At 36.4% G+C, this 21,526-nt stretch overlaps 1 protein-coding gene across 1 annotated transcript in view; it reads left to right on the forward strand.

Moving 5' to 3' along the window:
• Positions 1–21,526, forward strand: part of TAFA5 (TAFA chemokine like family member 5) — a gene marked incomplete at both ends in the record, with an annotated part of 338,365 nt that overhangs the window by 209,238 nt on the left and 107,601 nt on the right. Inside the window, one exon of the mRNA XM_080363494.1 lies at positions 19,316–19,465. Within this exon, the coding sequence (XP_080219620.1) occupies positions 19,316–19,465 (150 nt within the window). The remainder of the gene's footprint in view (positions 1–19,315; positions 19,466–21,526) is intronic.

A 21,526-nucleotide genomic window follows, 5' to 3' on the forward strand; every position in this document is an offset into this window, starting at 1 on the left:
TCAAGCACCTCAGTGTCTTTCCTATAGTGAGGGGCCCAAAACTGAACAAAGTATTCAAGGTGGGGTCTCACCAGTGCTGAGTACAGTGGCACGATCACTTCTCTAGTCCTGCTGGCCACACTATTCCTGTTACAAGCCAGGATGCTGTTGGCCTTTTTGGCCACCTGGGCACACTGCTGGCTCATGTTTAGCCGACTGTTGATCAATACTCCCAGGTCCTTTTCTCCAGTCAGCTTTCCAGCCACTCTTCCCCAAGCCTGTAGCATTGCCTGGGGTTGTTGTAACCCAAGTGCAGGTCCCGGCACTTGACCTCATACAATTAGCCTCATACAATTCGCCTCAGCCCAATGATCCAGCCAGTCCAGATCCCACTGTCGAGCCTTCCTACCCTCCAGCAGATCAACACTCCCACCCAGCTTGGTGTCATCTGCAAACTTGCTTCCCCTCATTCAGATTATATGTAAAACAGAAGGGGTATTTTGACACAGCAAAACAATTGCTGCCCAGTTGCAGAGGTTGCTACTGCTTACTGGCTTTACATGTGTAACTCCATTAACTTTACCGTAGTATGTTTAAGCTACCAAATAGGCCCTAAGCTCTTCAGGACTCTTAGTACCTGCTGGGTGTAAAGCCAAGGCAGATTCAGGGAACTGGTGATACGGAACTGCATATCAGCTTTTCTTGGCAAGAAGGTCAGTAATATGCAACAAAAATTAAAACAAACAAACGAACAAACCCCACCACCACCAACCACAAACCAACCACAACCCAATACTGCAAAATATCCTTGGGATAGTTAAAACAAATCTTTTAATGAAAAAATACTCAGTGTTAAAATTCTGTGAAATACCATATTAAGCCAGTTACACTTCATTTACTATAAGCATATACGTTCATCGTATATATGTAATTTTGTACAGAAGGTAGTAGAAAGAATTAGTACTAATTATGAATTTTTTTTGGTTTAAGAAATCTGCAAAGGCAACGTGAACATGACTCAGTTCCTCTTCAGTAAAATAATGGTGCTTTGACAGTAAACCTGCAGATTACCCATAGCTAGATATTTATTGCATTTGGGGTGGGGGCAGGGGGTCGGCTGGAAACCTGACTCTCTTCCCCACCTTAAGTATGTAACAAACATGCACACAGCAATGATGGGATTCCAAAGGCGGGTGGGCAAGGAAGAATGTCAGAGTGTTTATCATACAGCTGTGCCAAAAGTAAAGGCTGAATGAATGAGATGGAGATTAAAGCCAGTAGTCTGAGCCTGTATTCAATCACTGCAGTCACTCTGTTTGCCTCCTGCATGCTGATGAAGTGTCATGAATGGTCCCATGTACTTTCATTCCAATATATTTCAGGCAGTAGTGATTATTGCTTGTACTCAGCTAAAGCTTGAAATAACTGGCAAACTCTTGCTTAGCAACAGAAGACCTCATCTTCTCTCCCTTGGGACCACTAACTCAAAAATGTGGTACTTCTTTTAAAAGTTAAAGTTAGGAGGGGTAGATACTTTATATTTATTGCTTTCCTTGAAAATTTAAAGAAGAAACCACAAACTAAAGCCCACAAATGACTCTGTTCCGTAAATAATGATTGACTGGTTTATGAAATCCAAATCCAATTTCTTTTATCACACATTAAACTGTTCTGTAGTTGGAATACGTGGCAATTTTTAAAAAGATATTGCCTTAATATGTACTGAGAGAATAGAAGGACTTTCCTTCCTTAAAAAATATCTATATATCTATATATATCTAATAGTGTATTTTGATAAAATCCTTTGGAAGACATTTATGTACTGTTAAGTAATTTCATGTCTGTGCTTATTTTAAGTGTTTAGACTATGGTTTTTATTTTTCAGTAAGCCCAATCTTGAAAATTAATCTATGTTTGTTAAATAAATGGCAAAATGCAGAGCATGGTTTGGGTTGTAGGTCTTCAGCACGTGTGCTGAAGAATTTGTTATAAAATGCAGCAACATTATTCTAGTGTGAATTATATGCTGCTCTGTGGGTTTCTATTTTGGTCACCACAAGATGGCAAAAGCAATGAGCAATGAGCAAATGCAAGGATGAGTGAGTTTCATAATAATGCGTTCTGCATTCACACTTTATGCACATCAAGAGAGAATCCAAGCACAGCAGGGGTGACAATCACTCCAACAGTCTTTTGAAATCAAAGTCCTTCCTTGAGAATGTCTTTCCAGTGCTAATTACACTCTTCTTTTGTGGTTCTTGTATTGTGCAAACTAAAATGTTTACACTGTCACTGGATACAGCTCCATCACTGGAAAAATAATCAGATTATTAAATAGATTTATTGTCTTTAATGTTTTGCTAGTCCTTCTTTGTATGTAGGGCTGAAATATCAAAATCTGTGGTTTTTGTCACCAAAGGACTTTGGCAAACATGCTTATTTTTCACCAACTCCAAGGAAGTCTCTTCACTCGAGAACTGTTACAATGTTGAAAGAATTGGTTGCCTAGATATCTTCAGGGGTTTTTTGTTGTTGTTTTTGCTTTTTTGTTTGTGTCTTTGTTTGTGGTTTTGGGTTTTTTTTGTGTTGTTGTTGTTATGTTTTGTTTTTTTCCACTTGTGTACTGATCACACAGTTTCTACTATCAATGATTTTTTCTAATGAGAGAAAGGCAAAAAAAATATGAGACATTTCTTATCCCAAGATATCATAAGATATAAAATACATCTATGTGTGTATGGGTGTGCATTTATGTAGATAAGATTGTATATACATCTTAGTAATTCCTTTGAAACTTCCACTATGTAGGAGAGGGTGCAACATACAATTTGCATAATCATATTAAAAAAGAGGAGAAAAGTGTTCTAACTTCATGACATTTGCCTGACTGTGCAGAGGTTTATGTGAAGGGTTACACAACCAGGCTAGTCTTGATCTTTTATTCTTGTCTCTACTGCTAGGGTTGCTGAAAAGGATAATTGGTAAGAAGAATTGTCAGATGTAAGTGGAACAGGGAACCATTAAATATTCATTGTTGAGAATGGAGCCAAATTTCCCCTTCCTTGCAGTTCAGAGGCCTCATTCTTCACTGCTTTGTGTTTATGTAGCCATTTCAAACTCGGCTCATTGCATGGGAAATAGTATTGCTGATCTGACCAGGAAAATGTGAGTTAGTAGCAGTATGTGCATTTTTGTGTGTAAGGTCTATATGAGCCATGCATACATGTCACCTTGGTGCACTATGTGTACATCAAAACATCCTTTCACAATCTGTATATTTCATCCATAATTAGCTCTCCTAGTAGATGTCCTTTATAGTCCATCCATAAAACATATACAAACACACACATATATATGCATATATATATATACACGCACAAGTGCACATATATGTGTATATTTGTTATTTAGGCAATAATTTTACTTGTGTGTTCTTATGTTCTGGTCAAATACTACTGAAGATTTCAGTTGCGTCATGAAACAATATTCCATCTTATCTGAAGTTTTTGAGTATGGAATGTATCCTAACAATTTTAAAGTATATACAATATCTATTATACATAATACATACAGATTATATATATATATATACACACGCTATTTCTATAATACATTTAGTTTTATATTCACTTAAGGAGTTTTGTATAGTCAGAAATTGTTTATGTATACACTTTACTCTTACTAAGGTCTTTGAATCTTTTATTGAGTTTGCTTTTCCAGCAGTGATCAGCTTCATTTGATTGAAGATATCAGAATTCAGGTATTAAATAGAATGGTATTGGAATAAGCTTATCTCTTATCAACAGAGCAGTTCTGTTACGGCAAATTGATATTAATATATGAAAACAGGAAGCACTAGAAAAGAGAAACTGCCTACTTGAAATTACTAGGAGTGGTGAACCAAATTAACTTATTCTAAGGACTTAAGCATCAACAACCATAAGCAAGCAGCTATGAGTACGAGAGTATAGACACAGTGTGTACTAGTGTAGACACAGTGTCCACTAGCGTATATTGGTACATTGTTTGAGTCATTTAATCACAGAATTATTTCAGTTGGAAGGAGTGCCTGGAGGTCATGTAGTCCAAAAAAGCTATAGAGCCCATAGAGTTCTCATACAGTGCATAGCCAAGTACAACGCTGCAGAAGTGTGTGCCTTTGGCTTTGCATCTGTCTCTGCTTCCTGATCCCAGAGCACCTTCGTGCAGAGCTGCTGCCATTATTTGTGGTACATATAAGTCAGATGAAGTGAATGGTTCTTAAAAGAGAACTTTCACTTGGATAAGAATTAATGTGACAAATGTCCTTGGTCAGAATCAGTTATTTAAGATGCAACACAAATTTGCTAAAGGTCTGGTGCTGCGAGTGTGGAGACTTTCTCATTGTTCTGTTGAATTTGCCATCTGTGAAGTTAGTGGTAAAACTTGCATTGATTTTATTGGGAGCAGGAGTAGTCACTGTGTAAAGATTCATGTTGTACAGAAGATGTACAACTGTTTTCACTTAAGACTAGTGAAGGATTGTAGTTTTTTAATTCATTAGGTTTCAGCAGATTTGAAAAACTGAATTTTGATTAATACAATTCTCACGGCTTCAAGTCTGTGCTGCTGCAAGTTTTGTGGTGGTGTAGTTTCACTGAAAATAGTGCTGTGTCCTCATTCTAACAAGAGCAAAATGGTTAGCCAGTACAGAAGATATATGGCAAATAAGAAACTGCATCCTAGTCTTTTGATTGTAATTCCTGCTTTAAACCATGACTGTGCAATTGTTATTTATACATCCCTTCCTCTTAAAGATAGTAACACAATCACTGCTTTCTGTATATAACCAGACTCATGTTTCTCTTGCAATGACGTTACGTGGTTGTCTCATCTTTATTGCAAAATGGCTGTCTCCCTCTGCTGTTAACCTCCCCAGGGTGAGGGGTGTGCATCAACATATACACACAAATAATGTGATGTGTAGTTACAGTTTTGATTGATTATTCAGTTCACTATCCTTAGTTGTCCCTTATGTAAAACACATTTGTGTGAACCTATTTTTGCTGGAGATACCCTACTCAATCTTTAGGCTGAACAATTGGATTGGTCTTAGTGTCATAATGACTGTCCCTTTAACAGTTGCTTTATAAATTCAGATTACCTATACCTAATTAAAATAACTTTATTTTGTTTGAACCTAATACATTTTGGATTTGAAGCATTTAGCCAAAAGGTTATATGGCCTTACAGAAACCCTTTTTTAATGAAATATTTATTGCCAGCTTTTCTGTTCTGATTCCTATCAGCTTATCCTCAGTTTTCATTCAAGCTGTTATATTGCCATTGGGAAAATTAAAACAAGAAGGGCAGGCCATAAGTGGTCAACATGACCATGTATATCTCATATAGGCACATGAATTGCTTGATATCCTTCAAGTTTTATTATATCTGGTGAGTGCAAACATTCATTCAATAAATCTCTTCGCTGCTTTCTTACTCATCCCTGTGGGATCATTCTCCTGTCCATGAATTTTATACTTTCTTCTGCTTACATATTACCACAGAAATGCAGTATCAGTATCACTGACCTAAACAACTTAAGTATATTTACCAAAAGGCAGGCAGACAATGTTAATGCTTCTCCATAATGTTAATGATTTTTCTTCAGCATTTCCTCTGGCTGAGGAGCAGCACTTGGTTACGGTCAGTGCCCTTTACCTTGACAGCTTTCACACTGTCCTCTGCACCAGAGAACTTCTGGTCAGTACTGCTTCAGTGTGACCCATGGTGCTGATCAAATCTCACATCCTCTTAGTTTTTCTTCTTAGAGACCTAGCTGATGAGAGAAAGAATGTAGTTTATGATCCTTTATGATACACTTAATCACAAATTTGAGAGGATAATTTAGTGTGATTCACCAGACGCAGTCAGAACACTGAAATGGGTACTACAGTCAATATTGTTGTGTTCAAGTTCTAGCAAGTAGGTGAGAACAAACAATGCAAAGCATAGCCAGTGCCAGATTCAGACCTGACTTTTTTTTTGCATGTGGTATCCCTTAGAAATCAGTGGGAATACTCCTTACACAGGTGGTTTCTACTTTGAAATTTTCCTCTGGGTTGGACTAAAAGTTATATATTGTGAAGTAAAAATATTGCATCCATTGATTACAGTTTCATAAAGAGCAGACTTACTGATTCACTCTATAGTGTTAGTATAATACCTACTGTGAAGGGTCTTGGCAAATTGCTTAAATCTTATGATCAATATGAGAAGCAATACATTCTGAATAATTTTCAACTTCAGTGTCATATAGTACAACACATCTTTTTGTGAAACATATGTGTATGCATAAATGTGCATGTATTTCTCTAAGTACACATTTTTTTTGTGTTATAAAACCTCTAAATGTGGCCTATTCTATGCCTTAGGAAGCATACTTCAGGATGGTACACCGTGAGTAATAGTAAACTTATTTCATCAAAATGCTGAGTAAAACAGTGACAGGCATCATTTTCATTCCTTTTTTATTAGGACCTGGATCTGATGGAGTATTATTTATTAGGCATTCACTGGGAAATTGATGGCATAACTTAACTTTTTATTAGCTAGTAAAACTAATAAGAAGTACATTAAAAGATGGACCTTGTTATAGAGGGAATAATAATAATAAAAAATGTTAAAGTTTTTTAAAAGGTCATCAGTGTCCGTTTTAACATTGTCTTTTATGATATGAACACATGCCTTGAAGTTTTGCTTCTGTCAATAGTTTGTGTCTATTTTACAGCTGCTAAGTCTAACACAGAATGGATTTGTACACTTAAACTGTTTTCACCTTTTCAGTATCTTGAGATCAATTTTACATCTGGTGTGAATACACATGGCATGTCTTGTTTGAGTGTAGGCCCCACTATGTGGTGTAGTGGTGAAATGATGGGTGTTGTGAGTATGCAATGATTGAACACTTAGTTGTGTAAATGGAAGACATTGATAAATGACATCCTGATACACGGGACACAGGAAGAGGTATTGTGTATATCTCTAATCTTGAGCCCTTTGCTGATTTGTAAAGGTGGGTGGGATGACTTGTCCACTGTACTGTCTTTTGATAGCATTGGATATATGTGAGTGACTTAAAACTTTCTTTACTGTCACCCTGCTCTGAGTTGTGCAGAAGAGAATCTTATCCCATAAATGATTATCTTCTTGGAGGACTAGAAATGAGGATATAAAAATCATGGATTTCATCCATGAAAACTTTTAGTTTCAGCATGCACCTGTTTCATAAGTCATTTTGAGCAAAATGGATAAAAACGGAAGTGAAGCTGGCCCAGATAGAAAATCACTTCTCCAAGTCTGTAGAACAGCTGAGAATAATAGCCAGCATACTCATGCTTCTCTGTCACACTTGCGTAAACTGTTCCCAGACAGACCTTTAAAATGATTCCATCACTTAAATTCATCAGTTAAGGAGCCTGTCAAGTTCGCTTCCTCCAGTTGGTGCTAAAGTTTGGTATTAGTCTGACAGAAAGGATATATTTATTGAGCATATTGAATCTGTTTTTTAATTTTTAAGACACTATAATTGTCTAAAACCCTGGTGATGTACCTGCAATAATGGGGCTTGTGTGCACCTAAATGAGGGACTTCATTGCTACAGACAGTACACATGGAGAAGCAGGTACCGCTGGGGAACATTAAATTGTGCTTGTTTGTTCACTAATGAAACTCTGAGAGCTAATCAAGAAGAAAAAGCAGACACAGCAGATAGATTCTATTCTCTTCTGGTCCTTATGATGCGCTTGATTTGATAATTCATGCTAGCACCCAGATTAATTCAACTTGTGCAACATAAACTTCCTTTACCATTGTTGCAGAGAGAGAAACACCTCCAGAGGTACAAATTCTGCCTGTTGAAGCTTTGGGCCAGAGAGTCCTTTGTCTGTTCAAGTTTTTCAGCATCAAATCCTGATATAGGTTTATCCATAATGCTTCTAATTAATTTAATATATTATTCAGTGGAATAATTTTTTTTCTCAGATGTAGTGAGACATTCAAAATTGTTGAAGTTTGTTTCCTTATTGGATATGGGAACTGTGCTGCTTCAATGTCTCAATTTTTCAATATTTACTTTTGCAGTGTTACTAAGATAAGTTTGTATTTCTCTGTGATATGTGTGACAGATTGTACCTCTATGTTCTCAGTAACTGCAGTACTACAAAGTCTTGAGAGACTGTATTTTGTATGGAGAATATTTGTGGACTCTTTCCATGAAAAAAATGGCAAAGTAATGAGACTAGCTATTAGAACATTTTCACAGAATCACAGAATGTTAGGAATTGAAAGGAACCTCAAAAGATCATCTAGTCCAATCCCCCTGTCGGAGCAGGAACACCCAGATGAGGTTACACAGGAATGTGTCCAGGCAGGTTTTGAATGTCTCCAGAGTAGAAGACCCCACAACCTCCCTGGGCAGCCTGTTCCAGTGTCTGTCACCCTCACTGAGAAGAAGTTTCTTCTCAAATTTAAGTGGAACCTCTTGTGTTCCAATTTGATCCCATTACCCCTTGTCCTATCATTGTTTGCCACTGAGAAGAGCCTGGCTCAATCCTTGTGACACTCACCCTTTATATATCTGTAAACATTAATAAGGTCACCCCCCAGTCTCTTCTCCTCCAAGCTAAAGAGCCCCAGCTCCCTCAGCCTTTCCTCATAAGGGAGATGCTCCACTATCTAGTGATTTCAGGGTAAACCTACCATCTAGAATGGAAAGGTAAAACAAACAAACAAACCAACAAAAAACCAGTGTTTTGTGTTTTTTGTTGGTTTCGGTTTGGTTCCGGTTGGGTTGGTTTTGTTTTTTGTTTTTTGGTTTTTTTGTGGTTTGTTTGTTTTTGTTTGTGTTTTTGTGGTGTTTGTTTGTTTGTTTGTGTTTTTTTTTAGTTTGGCTGGTTTTTTTGTTTGTTTTTTGTTGTTGATTGGTTGGTTGGTTTGGTTTATTTGTTGTTATTGTGTGGTTTTGTTTTTGTTTTTTTTCTTTCCTTTTTTGGGGAGTTAAAATAGATATTTGGATATTTTTGGTTTAAGTTACTTTTACCAGCTTAAATCAAAACCCACAGGGACATCTGAGATTGCACTTGACTTTGCAATCCAAGGAGAACCTTCTTTTGCTGTTTTAATCCCAATTAACAGCACAAGAAAAGATGTCCTCTTCTGCATCACAGGGCCATTACTAGAAAGAAAATGGATTTTTTGTCATAGGCTTTTGCAAAAAAGGAAAAGTAATGTTATAGGCAGTAGTCAAAATAAACAGGCTTATTTTAAAGAAAATATTTAGATCTGCTAAGAGTACAGTGAATGGTGTGATAACATTTGTCCTACAAAAATGACAGAAAATTTCCATAATTTTAATTTTTTATTCATTCATAGGTATGAGTCAGCATATGGCATGTAAACAAGGCTAGAGATTGTTAAGTAGCAGTTGTTTTCAGCTGCACACTTTGGCCTCCAGGTTTTCAAACCTGCCACAGCCATGGAGTAATGACACAATTCTTGTTGCATAGGATATTACTTACTTCCTAACAGATGGTAATTAGATGTTTGGGGTTATTATTTCTGCAGTTTAAGGATGAAGACATATTGACAAGATCTAACAAAATAAAATTTCAGCATATTGGTTCTCCTTTCCCATGTAATGCCTACTGGACTGAATTTTACCCAAAATCTGCCATTGAATCCAGGATCTTGTGGTGCAGACTATTTTTGTCAGCTGGAGGGACACTTGTATGATGACTTTTTACTCTGTGTTGCATATGTAAGTAGTTTTCAAGTCATTGTAGAGTAACAAATAGTTTAAATGTAAGAAGGAAAACCGGAGAAGTTAAAAATGCTGTTTACCTGTGCTGCTATGTTATATCTACTTCTGATATATGGCTTTATCTGCATGTTCCTTCAAACTGATTTCATGCTCCCTGCAATGACATATTTTGCTAACACAACAGACTTGTTCCTTCCTGACATACAGCTTCTGGCTCCAACAAATGTCAGTAGCTTTTTAGACAAACCTGTGCTTTTTATTCCTGTCTTTCTCAAGAGAAATATCAGCATCTCTCCAATAACATTTTTCTCCTTGTGGCTGTTCTGTTTGTTTTATAAAGAGACTAGGTTTATTTTACATGTAAAGGTCGGTAAAGACATAGAAGGATGTTTTTCTCCTTTTTTTTAAAAAAAAAAGAAACATTTTAAAATATTTTTAGGAATGTAGTAGAGTGACAGCCACTTCCCATCTTATGTTTAATCCTCAATTCATGCAGTTATTTCCTTTTAGAGGAAATAGAGATTTCCAGATACAATTAACTAAGCCTGCATGAGGAGGGGTGAGCAGGAGGTCCTGGGAGCTGCAGGTCCTCCTTGGAGGAGCTCTGTGCAGCTGAGATTTGGGGTTCACACTGGCTTACACAGTGGCAGAACTTTCATAAAGAAAGGGACTCAAATGCCTTGTCATTTCTGCTCATTTTTGGTAGCATTGGTTATATGATTTCCTTATTTGTAAGGCCTGCTTTTAGGTCATTACCCAAAAAGAGACATGGAAACTCGATACAAAACCCCAGAAATTACTATGCTAGGGGGGAATATTTCTATAATGTTAATGAAATCAACATTAGCGGGATTCATTTAGTTGATTTTTGTATGAATATGCATTAAAGACATTTCTCAAAAATGCCAACTGATCTCTGTGGCTGAAATGAGTGGTGCACGGGTCACCAGCTCTCCTGGTGCTGCTGCTTGATGGGTTCCTGGTCTCCATGCTGGAATTGACAAGATCCTCCCCAGGAGACCCGACCTGGCAGCCAGGGGGGCAACAGAGCAACCCCAGCCCAGGCACTAGACACCCCCCCTGGCCAGTGGGTCCATGGGTGGGCCTGGTTTGGTGGGTCCCACGTCTGGGCAGGGCTGTGGGGGACTGAAGACTGACCCTGCTGTGGTATCACTGAGGTAGGGTCTGATGGCCCTGGGGGTCTGGAATGGGGACCTGGGCCTTGGGCGGGGACAGAGAGGCTGGTTCTAGCCCTCAGAGCCCTGACATAGATTTCTCTCTCAATAAATACTGTACTTCAGCCGTGATTTTATTTTGTTTTGTTTGTTTTGGTTTTTTGTGGGGTTTTTTTGTTTGTTTTTGTAAAATGCAGCATGTCAAATGTGTCAATTTTGACCTGAGACTGCATAGGAATTTGAGAAATGACATTGCTGTGTCTTAAAACCATGGGATCAGTATGAATCATTTTTTAAAGTAGTGTACCAAATAGGAAATTTTTTTAGAAGTAGGTTCATTTATACAGATGCCTTGCTTACGCATGTATTTATACATCCTTGACTTGATTTTTCAAGCCTGTTCTGGTCTTGAATTCATCTTTGTAACAATTCTGTTTGAGTATTGCCTTCAGAAACTTAAATCTTGAAGTTTGTTTTTACTGAACTTTGGTTTTACATTTATTTTTCTTTCTGTTATGTTTTTAATAGTAAGATATAGGGGAAATGATTCATAATTATGGAACAAAATATTAAGCAATTACATACAATAGCAGTATCAGGTGCAATAAGTTAGGGCATTAGTCTTATCTGGAAAAAAAGAAATCTCGAAATGGGTCCTGAATGTATCTTGAATCTCCACAGACTCTATTTTCTTTCCTGTGCAACTATTTAGAGGAGTAGGATCTATCTTAATTAAAATTTACTGCTTATTTCAAAATGGAAGGGCTGAAAGCTATTTTCCTATCCTCCTAATGTCTGTGCTGTTTATGTGCTTTAGATGGCTAAGTGGTAGTCTGAAAATTGCAATAAGATTAGTAATTACTAAGGGGACATAATGTACTGTTTTGTTGCAGTATAACTCTGAAAATACTTCAACTGACTTAAAAGGAGAAGGCATTCATCATCTTTTTCTCTTGTTATCCGCAAGTTTTACTTAACTGGGTTCTACAGTGAGTTTTCTTTCATAAAATGAGCACTAAACCCACATCTTTTGAGCCAAATTCTCTTATTTTATACCACTAAAATCCAGAATCACTCCTTTTAAGATGGAGAAACTACAGAAGTTAGATTGGAAGGTTGATTCTAGTTAAAGATAACTCTGAACCTGTAATGAAGTAGACATATGGAAAGTTTTGAAAAATTCAGTCGGCTGCTTTTTAGTTTACTGGGCACTTGTCAGTTACACCAGTAAATTCATAGAATCATAGAATGTTCTGAGTTGAAAGGGACCCACCGACTCCTGTCCCTGTATATGACAACCTCACCGTTCACACCACGTGTCTGAGGGCGTTGTCCGGTCTCTTCCTGAACACTGTCAGGCTTGGGGCTGTGACTACCTGTGACATTTGCACATCCCCCTGAGATCCTGAGCCTTCAATAGGGCAGCTGATGGCTCCTTAGCCAAGGTTGTGCCCTAGTGCGCCTGTCCCCACGTACACACCTAGGGTGGTGCCAAAGTGCTGACAGTCACGTCTTCCCCGACCCCAGGGTAGGGTGACTTCACCTCCACCCAGCTTGGGGGGGCAGGAGGAGTGGGACCCTCAGTCAATTGACAGGATTCTTAACAAATGAGGTGCCCAGAGTAGCTGAGAACCTTCTGGACCATGTTGTAATGCCCACAGCCAAATATAACCAGGTTATAAAACAGGGTCCCTGCCGAAGACACCCTTTGAGTGATCTTCTCAGAGCAGCAGTTCTGTGAACTGCTTAGACTTGGACTTAACTCCTTAGACTGGAATGCCATCTAAGGAGACTTCCCAGGACTGAGAGCACCTCACCTCCTCCTGTGGTGAGTGATTATTTTTCTCTATTGGATATGGCCTTGAATGAGTCCTTGCCTGACCCAGGCAAGTGGGAGCCCTCGCCTAACACAGGCAAGTGATTATTTCATGTGGGTACTGTGGAGTGAGAGGCTTCTGGTTTTGTTTCTTGTGAGTGTACGCATGCACGTTGTGAATCCTCATTCTTATGTTGTTGTACCCCAATAATCTCCTCAACTGATAGCTGAACCTGTATTCTATGTTGTCAGAGTGCTAAATAATTGTATAAACCCTGATTCTAGTTGGTTTATTTCCAGCTAGAATAAAGTTTGTTTTGGAACTTGTCCACATAAAATTGACTTTTGGGGTGCCTCCATGACACTACCTCCCTGGTGAGCCTGTTCCAGTGCTCCAGCACCCTCTGGGTAAGGAACGTTACCCTAATGTCCAACCTAAACCTCCCCTGGCACATCTTTCTGCCATTCCCTCAGGTTCTCTCATTGGTCACTAAAGAGAAGAGTTCAGTGCCTGCCTCTCCTGCTCCCTTTGTGATGAAGCTGTAGACTGAGCTGAGGTCTCCTTTTAGTCTCCTCTTCTCCAGGCTGAACAAATCAAGTGACTTTAACCACTCCTCATACAGCTTCCTCTCCAAATACTTCACCAACTTTGTAGCCCTCTTCTGGACACCCTCCAGTAGGTTAATATCTTTTTTATACTGATTAGGATTATCCACAGCAGTTACTTTTGATTCAGTGACACTGGTCCTGGCTTCTTCTACTGACAGCATAATCATACTCTCAAGGAAAACTGGTAAAAACTATTTTAAACAGGTTGTCTTCCTGTAGTAGCTTGAAGAATTGCTTTGTGTAGTCTGTTACTTTAACACCAACAATATTTGTTCCAACAGACAGATACAAGGTCCTTAATGATACAGGAAACATCTTGGAAACAAATGCTTTCAATGTCAGTGACTTTAGTAATGGAAAAGGGAAATACTGTATTTCCATGAATATATTATACTGAAAAACGGAAATACCCTTGCAGCACATAAATTGAGACTGAAACAATGTTCTTCTTTGATAGTTATTCTGAAATTGTGCTGATTCATTTGAACAGGTTTTTACCATACTGAGTTACAGAAGCTGAGCCAATTCTGGTCTGTTGCATTAAATTAAATACAATTTTTCAGGAGTTTTGTTGCTCTTTCTTATTTTTTACTAGTTGGATTTCCCCAAATTTTGCTGTTGTACCTTAGAAGTGAGTGTTGTTCTTTAGGGCAAACCAATTCCCTCTGAAATAAAACTGAAAAGGTGATAAGACTCTGAAATTGCATGATATTCAGTGTAAGAGATCTTATTTTGGAACATTTTCTTTGGGGAAGGACCTGTAATATAAAAATTTTCAAATTCCCCTTAAATGTACAGGGTTTTAAAAACTGAAATATGTTTAAATATTTTTATTCAAGTTAATGTCAAACTGCAAACCATGAGTGACACTAAGTACTTAAGTTCACCCTTATTTCAGTAAGGATTGTTGATATTCAGCTCTCCTCAGGAGTTGGCAGGGCTCTGTTGTCAGAAAGACTTCAATATTGTAATAGAAAACTACTGAATGTATTCCTATGATCTGATTTTTAAACAACTGCTGCATTGTGTTCACTGACAAAAGAGTGTCTGAATCTAGCCAAGATTTTTAATAACATCTAACTTTATGCATTTTGAACTAAAAGAGCTTGTGTTGCTAGGCATCAAATTAGTGATGCATAGAAAAATTGTTCGCTGAAACTATAATATAAGCCTGCATGTACAATTCAGAAGTAGATTTTCTGGATCAGGATGAAATCTAAAATCCTGGAAAGACCCGTATATTTAGATCAAGTTTTATTTTCATTGTGCCCAAAAATACCATGAGTTCATAATCTGCTTTCGTTAATTTAAATGAATTTGAGAGAAAGTCTTCAGCTTTTCAGCATGCATAAATTAAAAACTCATAATATCTGTAACTTGCTTGCTGTAATCAATGTGGATTAGGCAGATTTTCTTTTCTGTTAGAGTACAGAAATGCTTTCCTCCACAGGAAATTAAAATATTATCCCAGGTACACCCCATGTAATACAAAAATACTTACTATTTGAGGGTTTTATCTATGATAGACAATACAGATCTGTGAAAAGCTTTGTTCTTTTAGCAATGGTATGTAGTTGACAGAGGACTCATAGTAATACACATTAAAAAAGCTGTTTACTTTTAAACTTTTCAATAACTCTTTTCTTTCAAGAACGTAAGTACTAAAGAACTTTTAAAAATATAATAATTTTACCTTGAGATATTTCCTGTGCCTTTTGCTAAATATGTATACATAAACTCACTGATCCTACAAACTTCCATGAAAGTCTTGCAGAGTGCAGTTTCAGAACTTATCACAATGTGACTTCATTCAGAAAAAAGCAAAATAGATGCTGAGTATGCTATTACTGTCAACAAGCCCATGTGTGCAAGCTAGAAAGCCAAAAGTCTAATCTTGTTGTATTTGGAATTTTAATTTGTGGGGTTTTTTTAGTATTTTATATTTTTAGTTCAGAATCGGGTACATTTCCTGTTTCCCTAAAGAATTCCACCTAGAAGCATGTGGGCTTGTGGTATGAAAGAAGAAGGACATATCAACTGACATTTTTAGAATGTGGTACATTACAGAAGAAAATTAAAGAACCTGAGCCATTTCTCTGTTTAGTAAGCAGATGGTGACAACACAAAATCAAATAACATCCTGTGAGGTCTTAATTGCTAAAATGATAAAATAAATATTTATAAAATATGATATATTTATATATGTATTTAATTAATATTAAAACAATAACAACGAGGAAGTACTCATTTGCTTGGTAAACTGGTTGATGGTGACTCTGAAATAATGTTTTTGCTTCATTCATAAAATAATAAAAGATGACATTGTTTTAGTGGAAGAAGAACTTTCAGAAAAGAATGAACCAAGATTTTCTGATGATGTTTGCCTTTTTTTCTTTCTCTCAAGATTATTTCATTCAGCTTGGACAGGAGTGAATTGTTTTTTGTGCTGCAAGCACATAAATATGATCTACTAAAAATATGGAGTCTTTGTAACTGTTCCATAGACTGTGGCTCTTAATCTCTCCACTGGAAAAGCTCCCATGAAACTCTACCTATTGATGCATTGAGATTTCCTCTCTGTCCTTAGGAGTGAAGTGGGGAGTGTTCAGAGGCTCACAGATGAATGACCTTTTTTCATTTATATCATCAAAAGAGGTCACTATGTTAACTTCCCTGAAAATGAAAGGTATCCTAATTCTTGAAACTCTGTACTTACAAGAACTGTTTTCCTTTTGTTTCATCATTTTGTACCTTACTTTTTACATTAAATTGTTAAAAAGCAGCAGTAGCCTACACATTTTCTAAGTGAGGTACTCCTGAAGACTTACCCTCTACTTAATGAGAGACATAGAGGACATGCTTTACAACAGGACGACTCTCTCTCTGGAGATTTCCCTCCATAACCTTAACTAATACTTTTCATGCTTTACAGCCATCTAAAGCCAAGTAACAGTGGATGTACACTATGTTGCAGTGCTCAATATACTTATATACTTTGCACCCTGCAATACAATGACCAGAAAGTATTTGTGTCATATATGTGGTAAGAGCTGCTGCAGCTCTACAATAATTTTAAATTTTCTTCTACTGTAGAAGCAAGAATGGCAATAGAAAAATGATCTTTAAAACAAAAAACAAACCACAAAACAAACAAAAAAAACCCCAATGAACCAAGCAAAAAGCAATTTTATGAAATGTTTGAAAAATCTTTTCATTTTTCCTTTATTTTTAATAGCTGTACAAAATTCCTTGAAAGGCAGTATGACATTATCTTTGTATAGCAGTTGCTCTCATTTAGGTATCCTAGTTTTCAAAGTTCAGCAAAAAATGAGGTCACTATGCCTGGAAGAAACTATCATCTCTTAACAAAATAAACAGCTAAAAACAATAAATAAAAATAAAATTAAAAACAAAAAAAAAAAAAGAAAAACAAAACAAAACAAACTCAGCTGGCTCAAAATGAACCTATGCAGAACTAAAACTGGACAGGTCCAAAGGCAGAAAAGATTTTCTATACGCATTCTTATTGTCACCACTTGTGCTCCCTGGAAAGCTTTTTGCTTTCACAAATTATCTTGACAAAGAGCCTCATTGCTCTTTTTCTGAGTATAGTCCTTATTCACCTTCACTGTGCTGTAAAACTGGTTCCTTTCCTCTGAAATGGGGTTTTATAATGATTCATCTAGATTATATGATTTACAATATCTTTTAATGAAAGCAACAATAGTATAAGGACTTACAGACAGTGAAAAGTATGGCAACCCATACTTGCAGGCACACTTACACATATAATATTTGTGCTTCCACTTTTTCTTTGGTTTCCATTCAATTTCTATTCTGAATGCAGGGCTGTAATCGTGATGTTCAAATGCCTAAGGGGTCAGGATCTAAATACACTTCTGATTATGTCTTTTTTACATGATCTACTAAGACAGCTGTATTCCTTGGGAGCAATGCATCTCCTACAACCCAGAATGAAATGTATTAGAAATCGGGGAGAAAATAATGGTTTTTTTCAGTTCAAGATGTTTCAGTGTAGCTGGATTTCCCTTGTGCTTATCTGGAAAATCATGTGCCACTATCTTTCTTGCCAAACCTTTGCTTTCTAATCCAAGATTTCAGAGGAAATGAAATAAAAACCCAACACATAATAGAGTGAAAATCCTCTCATCAGTATGTTTATCCGAAGATGTTTTTATTAACAGAGTGGGTGGAAAAGAGTAGAAACCCAGGATTGACCATAGCTCATTAGTTTAGTTGCCAGCACTGTGGTGATGGTGTTCACTGTTGTGACTATCATATCTGTATTTATAAATGCCTACTGTATATTGCTTGCATACGTGTCACATATTTGCATGAATTTGTAGAATACCTTGTTCTGTGTTAACCTTTGAGATCCTCAGGTTTACCGTGTTGTAATTCACTGCAGTGTGGGAGTCACAGCAACAAAATTTAGATGGCTTAGCAATGAACCAGTCACAGTGTTGTTGACAGCCTACAGTATTTTGCTTTTCTGACAGTTTCAAGCCAATATCCACACAATAGGAAGCATTATAAGCTGGTTCTGAGAAGAATATGATGGGTAAACTTGTATTTTGAATGGAAAAAATGCAGTACACAGAAATATCATTATACTTTTAGACTTGAATTAAATACTATTCATCTGTATTTCTGGTTTGGTTTTTTGTGTGTGTGCTTTTTTTTCCCCAATTTTGGTGTTAATATAGATTTTAAATTTCTGCTTTTTGTCTCTATTCTTTTCACTATTTCAACAGCATGAATATAATTTACTATGAATATTATTTAAGCTGCATAACATTTTTAGAACTACAATCTTGCATTTGTTCCAATCTTTTTTTTTTTTTTGAAAACAAAATATAGTAAGTATGTGATTAGCAGATATATTTTTGCACATATTTATTTGAAGGTTTATAATTGATTGCCTACGAAGACAAAATCCCATAGAAACTTTATTTACTACTGTACCATAAAATCCAGAAATTATATGTAACACAAAGTGATAACTGGGACTTTTTCAGTCTTACTATGCATTGAAATTCAATAACATATCTTTCTTGCTTGTAAAAGGTAGTATTTTGGTATATTAATAGCATAGTATTGGTTGCACCGGAGGAAGTGCATATTTTAAACATATAACATTTATTTCAGACTAATATTCTTCATTAAAAAAATATTTTTGCAGCTTCTTGTTTTGCCTCTCTTAGCATGGTCCAAATGTGGAATGAGATGGTGTGGATTTCCTTAGTATTCAGGAAAAGCCACATATATTGGAGAAGTCAATAAAAACAAAGTTACTGAGCTAATGGGACAGTGTAACTTTACTGTTATTTTTGTGATGGTTACATAGTAAATTTAGTAAAAGAAAAAAAGACCAGCAACTTCAGATGCGAGTCAGGTGGAAAATAAGTTATCTTTCAGTTTTGATGAAGAGCCAAATGACTGACAATGTGGTTAAAATGGGCGCACTTGGAAAGACTTTTTCTTTCAAAACCAACACTAAAAGCAGTTAAGACTTCATTATATTAATGGACATGTGGGAAAGTTGGGGTTTTTTCTCTATATACTTTATAATTTCTTTCTGAAAGTACATAAAGAGCACACCATTTAAATTTCATTTCTGTAAAAGCAGATTGTTCCTTTACTTAGCCAACATAAGTTAAAGGTAACCCACGTGACCTCAGCTCTCTGACTTTTATGGAACAATAATCATTTTCTGACAGAACCTGTTTGCAGGGTGTTCATATGTCCACCACAAGGAAAAATTGTATGTCATCTTGGTTTTATTCTATCCATCAGCTGGCTGCCCATTCGTTGTGGAGTGTCTGCTATGACATAGGCCGTGACTCTGTTCGGCTGTAATAGATTGCCTGGAGCGCATTCAGTGACTCTGGTACCTGTTGCTGGTTCTCTTTCCAGGTCAACTGGCTGCAGGTACATGTGAGATTGTTACTTTGGACAGAGATAGCAGTCAGCCCCGAAGGACTATAGCCCGACAAACAGCTCGCTGTGCGTGTAAAAAAGGACAGATTGCCGGTACCACAAGAGCAAGGCCAGCCTGTGTTGATGGTAAGAAGCAAAGATCTATTCAATCAGTTTCTGCCAATACAAGAGTGGTGTAAACTGGTAGTGTATCATAAAAAGAAATTAAAAAAAAAAAAAAACTCTGTAGAATAAATTTTCATGTGTCGTCAGCTAGCAATGGTAATACTACTGAAATTCCCTGAAAGAGTATTACTAATAGTATAGATATTTCAGTTACAATTTTTTAATTGGAATTTTCACTTTTCTTTTAGCTTGATACACAGTTGAATGTTAAAGGAATGGTGCTGTTATATTTTGCATGTGATGATAGGATCAGCAGTGAAATTACATTATTTTTCCCCTAGTTTTTATTCCTTATAGCATTAAAAAAAAATATGCAAGAGAGCTTCAAAGGTTTCATACCACTGGGAAGCTCATGTGTGATAGTTAATGTCATTGAAGAAAACACTGATGCTATAGTTGGAGTATACTATCTGGATATACCTCAAAAGTCCAGTATTCCTTCTCCATTTAAGATGATGATTCTGTATGATTCACTGGAGATGCAGTGATAGCTGGAAAACTGCTGACTTGCAGGGTGGTATGAAAATATTTCACTTCAAAATATTTTTTTCACAGAAATGAATTTGTTTTAGAGCTAAATAAGACATTAACAGTGAGACAGTCTTCAAGACAGGTGTGCCAGTGCAAGGCTAATACCAAGCATTCATATTAAAAATAAAATTTGAGATGTATTGAAAATAGTTGACCCAAAAATGTATGTTTTGATCTAGGCTTAGTTAGCAAAAGTAAAAAGAAGATGCTTATATGTATGGAACTATAATAAATTCACAGATTTCTTTTGAATACTGACTGGTTTGAGTCCTCAGATAAAAATATTGCTGAGAAAACCCTACTGTTGCCTCAGAATTTGGTCTTACCAGTGATTATCAAAGACGACAGCTCAAAGGAGATTTCAGAGCCTACCCACAAGGCTAAATATAGAACATCATGCACATTCTATTTTTGTATTTTCCTTTCACTGTTTTTGGTGCTCTGTAAGATAGTTTCTTAGCTGTCTCTTTCGTAATGTGATACTATATCCAGTAATTCTCTTCTTTCCTGTTTTATTATAAGATTGTAAGACATAATTGCTTAATAAATGAATTATTTTATTGTGTCATTTATAGTTGTAACTTTAGTAAAAATACTTGTTAGCAATTAAAAAATTAAACACGTTTCCCCTTTTAAAACAACAACATTCTAAGGGAAAATATGAGTTTTGCATAATCTGATGGGAACTAAACACGTATGGCCTATGGTGACATTTGCTTGCTGTATCTTGGTTATCCAAAGTTAGTTGTCTAACCTAGTAACTCTAGTTGTTCTTTATACCCAATAGAGAGCAAAAGTCACCTTCTTAGAGTAACTTATCTGAGGTGCCTAAGATAAATCAGATGTAGCACTCACTGGTACTCACTGTTTCTTTGCCTTGCCTTAAAACACCTGCAGTGATGAGACTAGAAATAGCTAGAATGTATGTGTCAGTAAGAATACATGACTACACCTCATCCTCCAATTGCTATATTAGCTAAGTTTCAAAGTATGGAAGGTTTGAGGTAATAAGTTATTTATTTATTTAATTATTTTATTTGGAGCTCATAAAGAAGGTCTATTTCAAATTCTGCTTTTGCTTTCAGTGTTCTTGATCATGAAAATAGTGAACTTGATGACAGGATCTAGGGTTATATATTGTGTAATCAGATACAATTCCTTATGTAATAGTCCATATTTGAAAAATAAACGGGAAGTTCATCAGTTGAAAAACAGGGCCTCCTATTTACTTCCATGTTAAAGTATTATTATTCATTTTTTAAAGCTTTTCTACATAGTTCTAATAACATGATTCTTTATTATTTTGTGAAATGTTTATAGTTAGGATGTTGAGCCGTTTTCAAAGAATAATAACTGCACAACATGTAAGATGTGCTGCTTAGCTTTCCTGGATGCTGCTAGGGATGTTTTGTAAGCAAAGCTCAAAAAGGTTAATGATACCTACAACTGTTATCAAGCTCCCAAATAAAAAAAAAAAAGGCATAAGCCAAA

The sequence above is a fragment of the Nesoenas mayeri genome (assembly GCF_963082525.1).
Source record: "Nesoenas mayeri genome assembly, chromosome: 1".
Lineage (NCBI taxonomy): Eukaryota > Metazoa > Chordata > Aves > Columbiformes > Columbidae > Nesoenas > Nesoenas mayeri.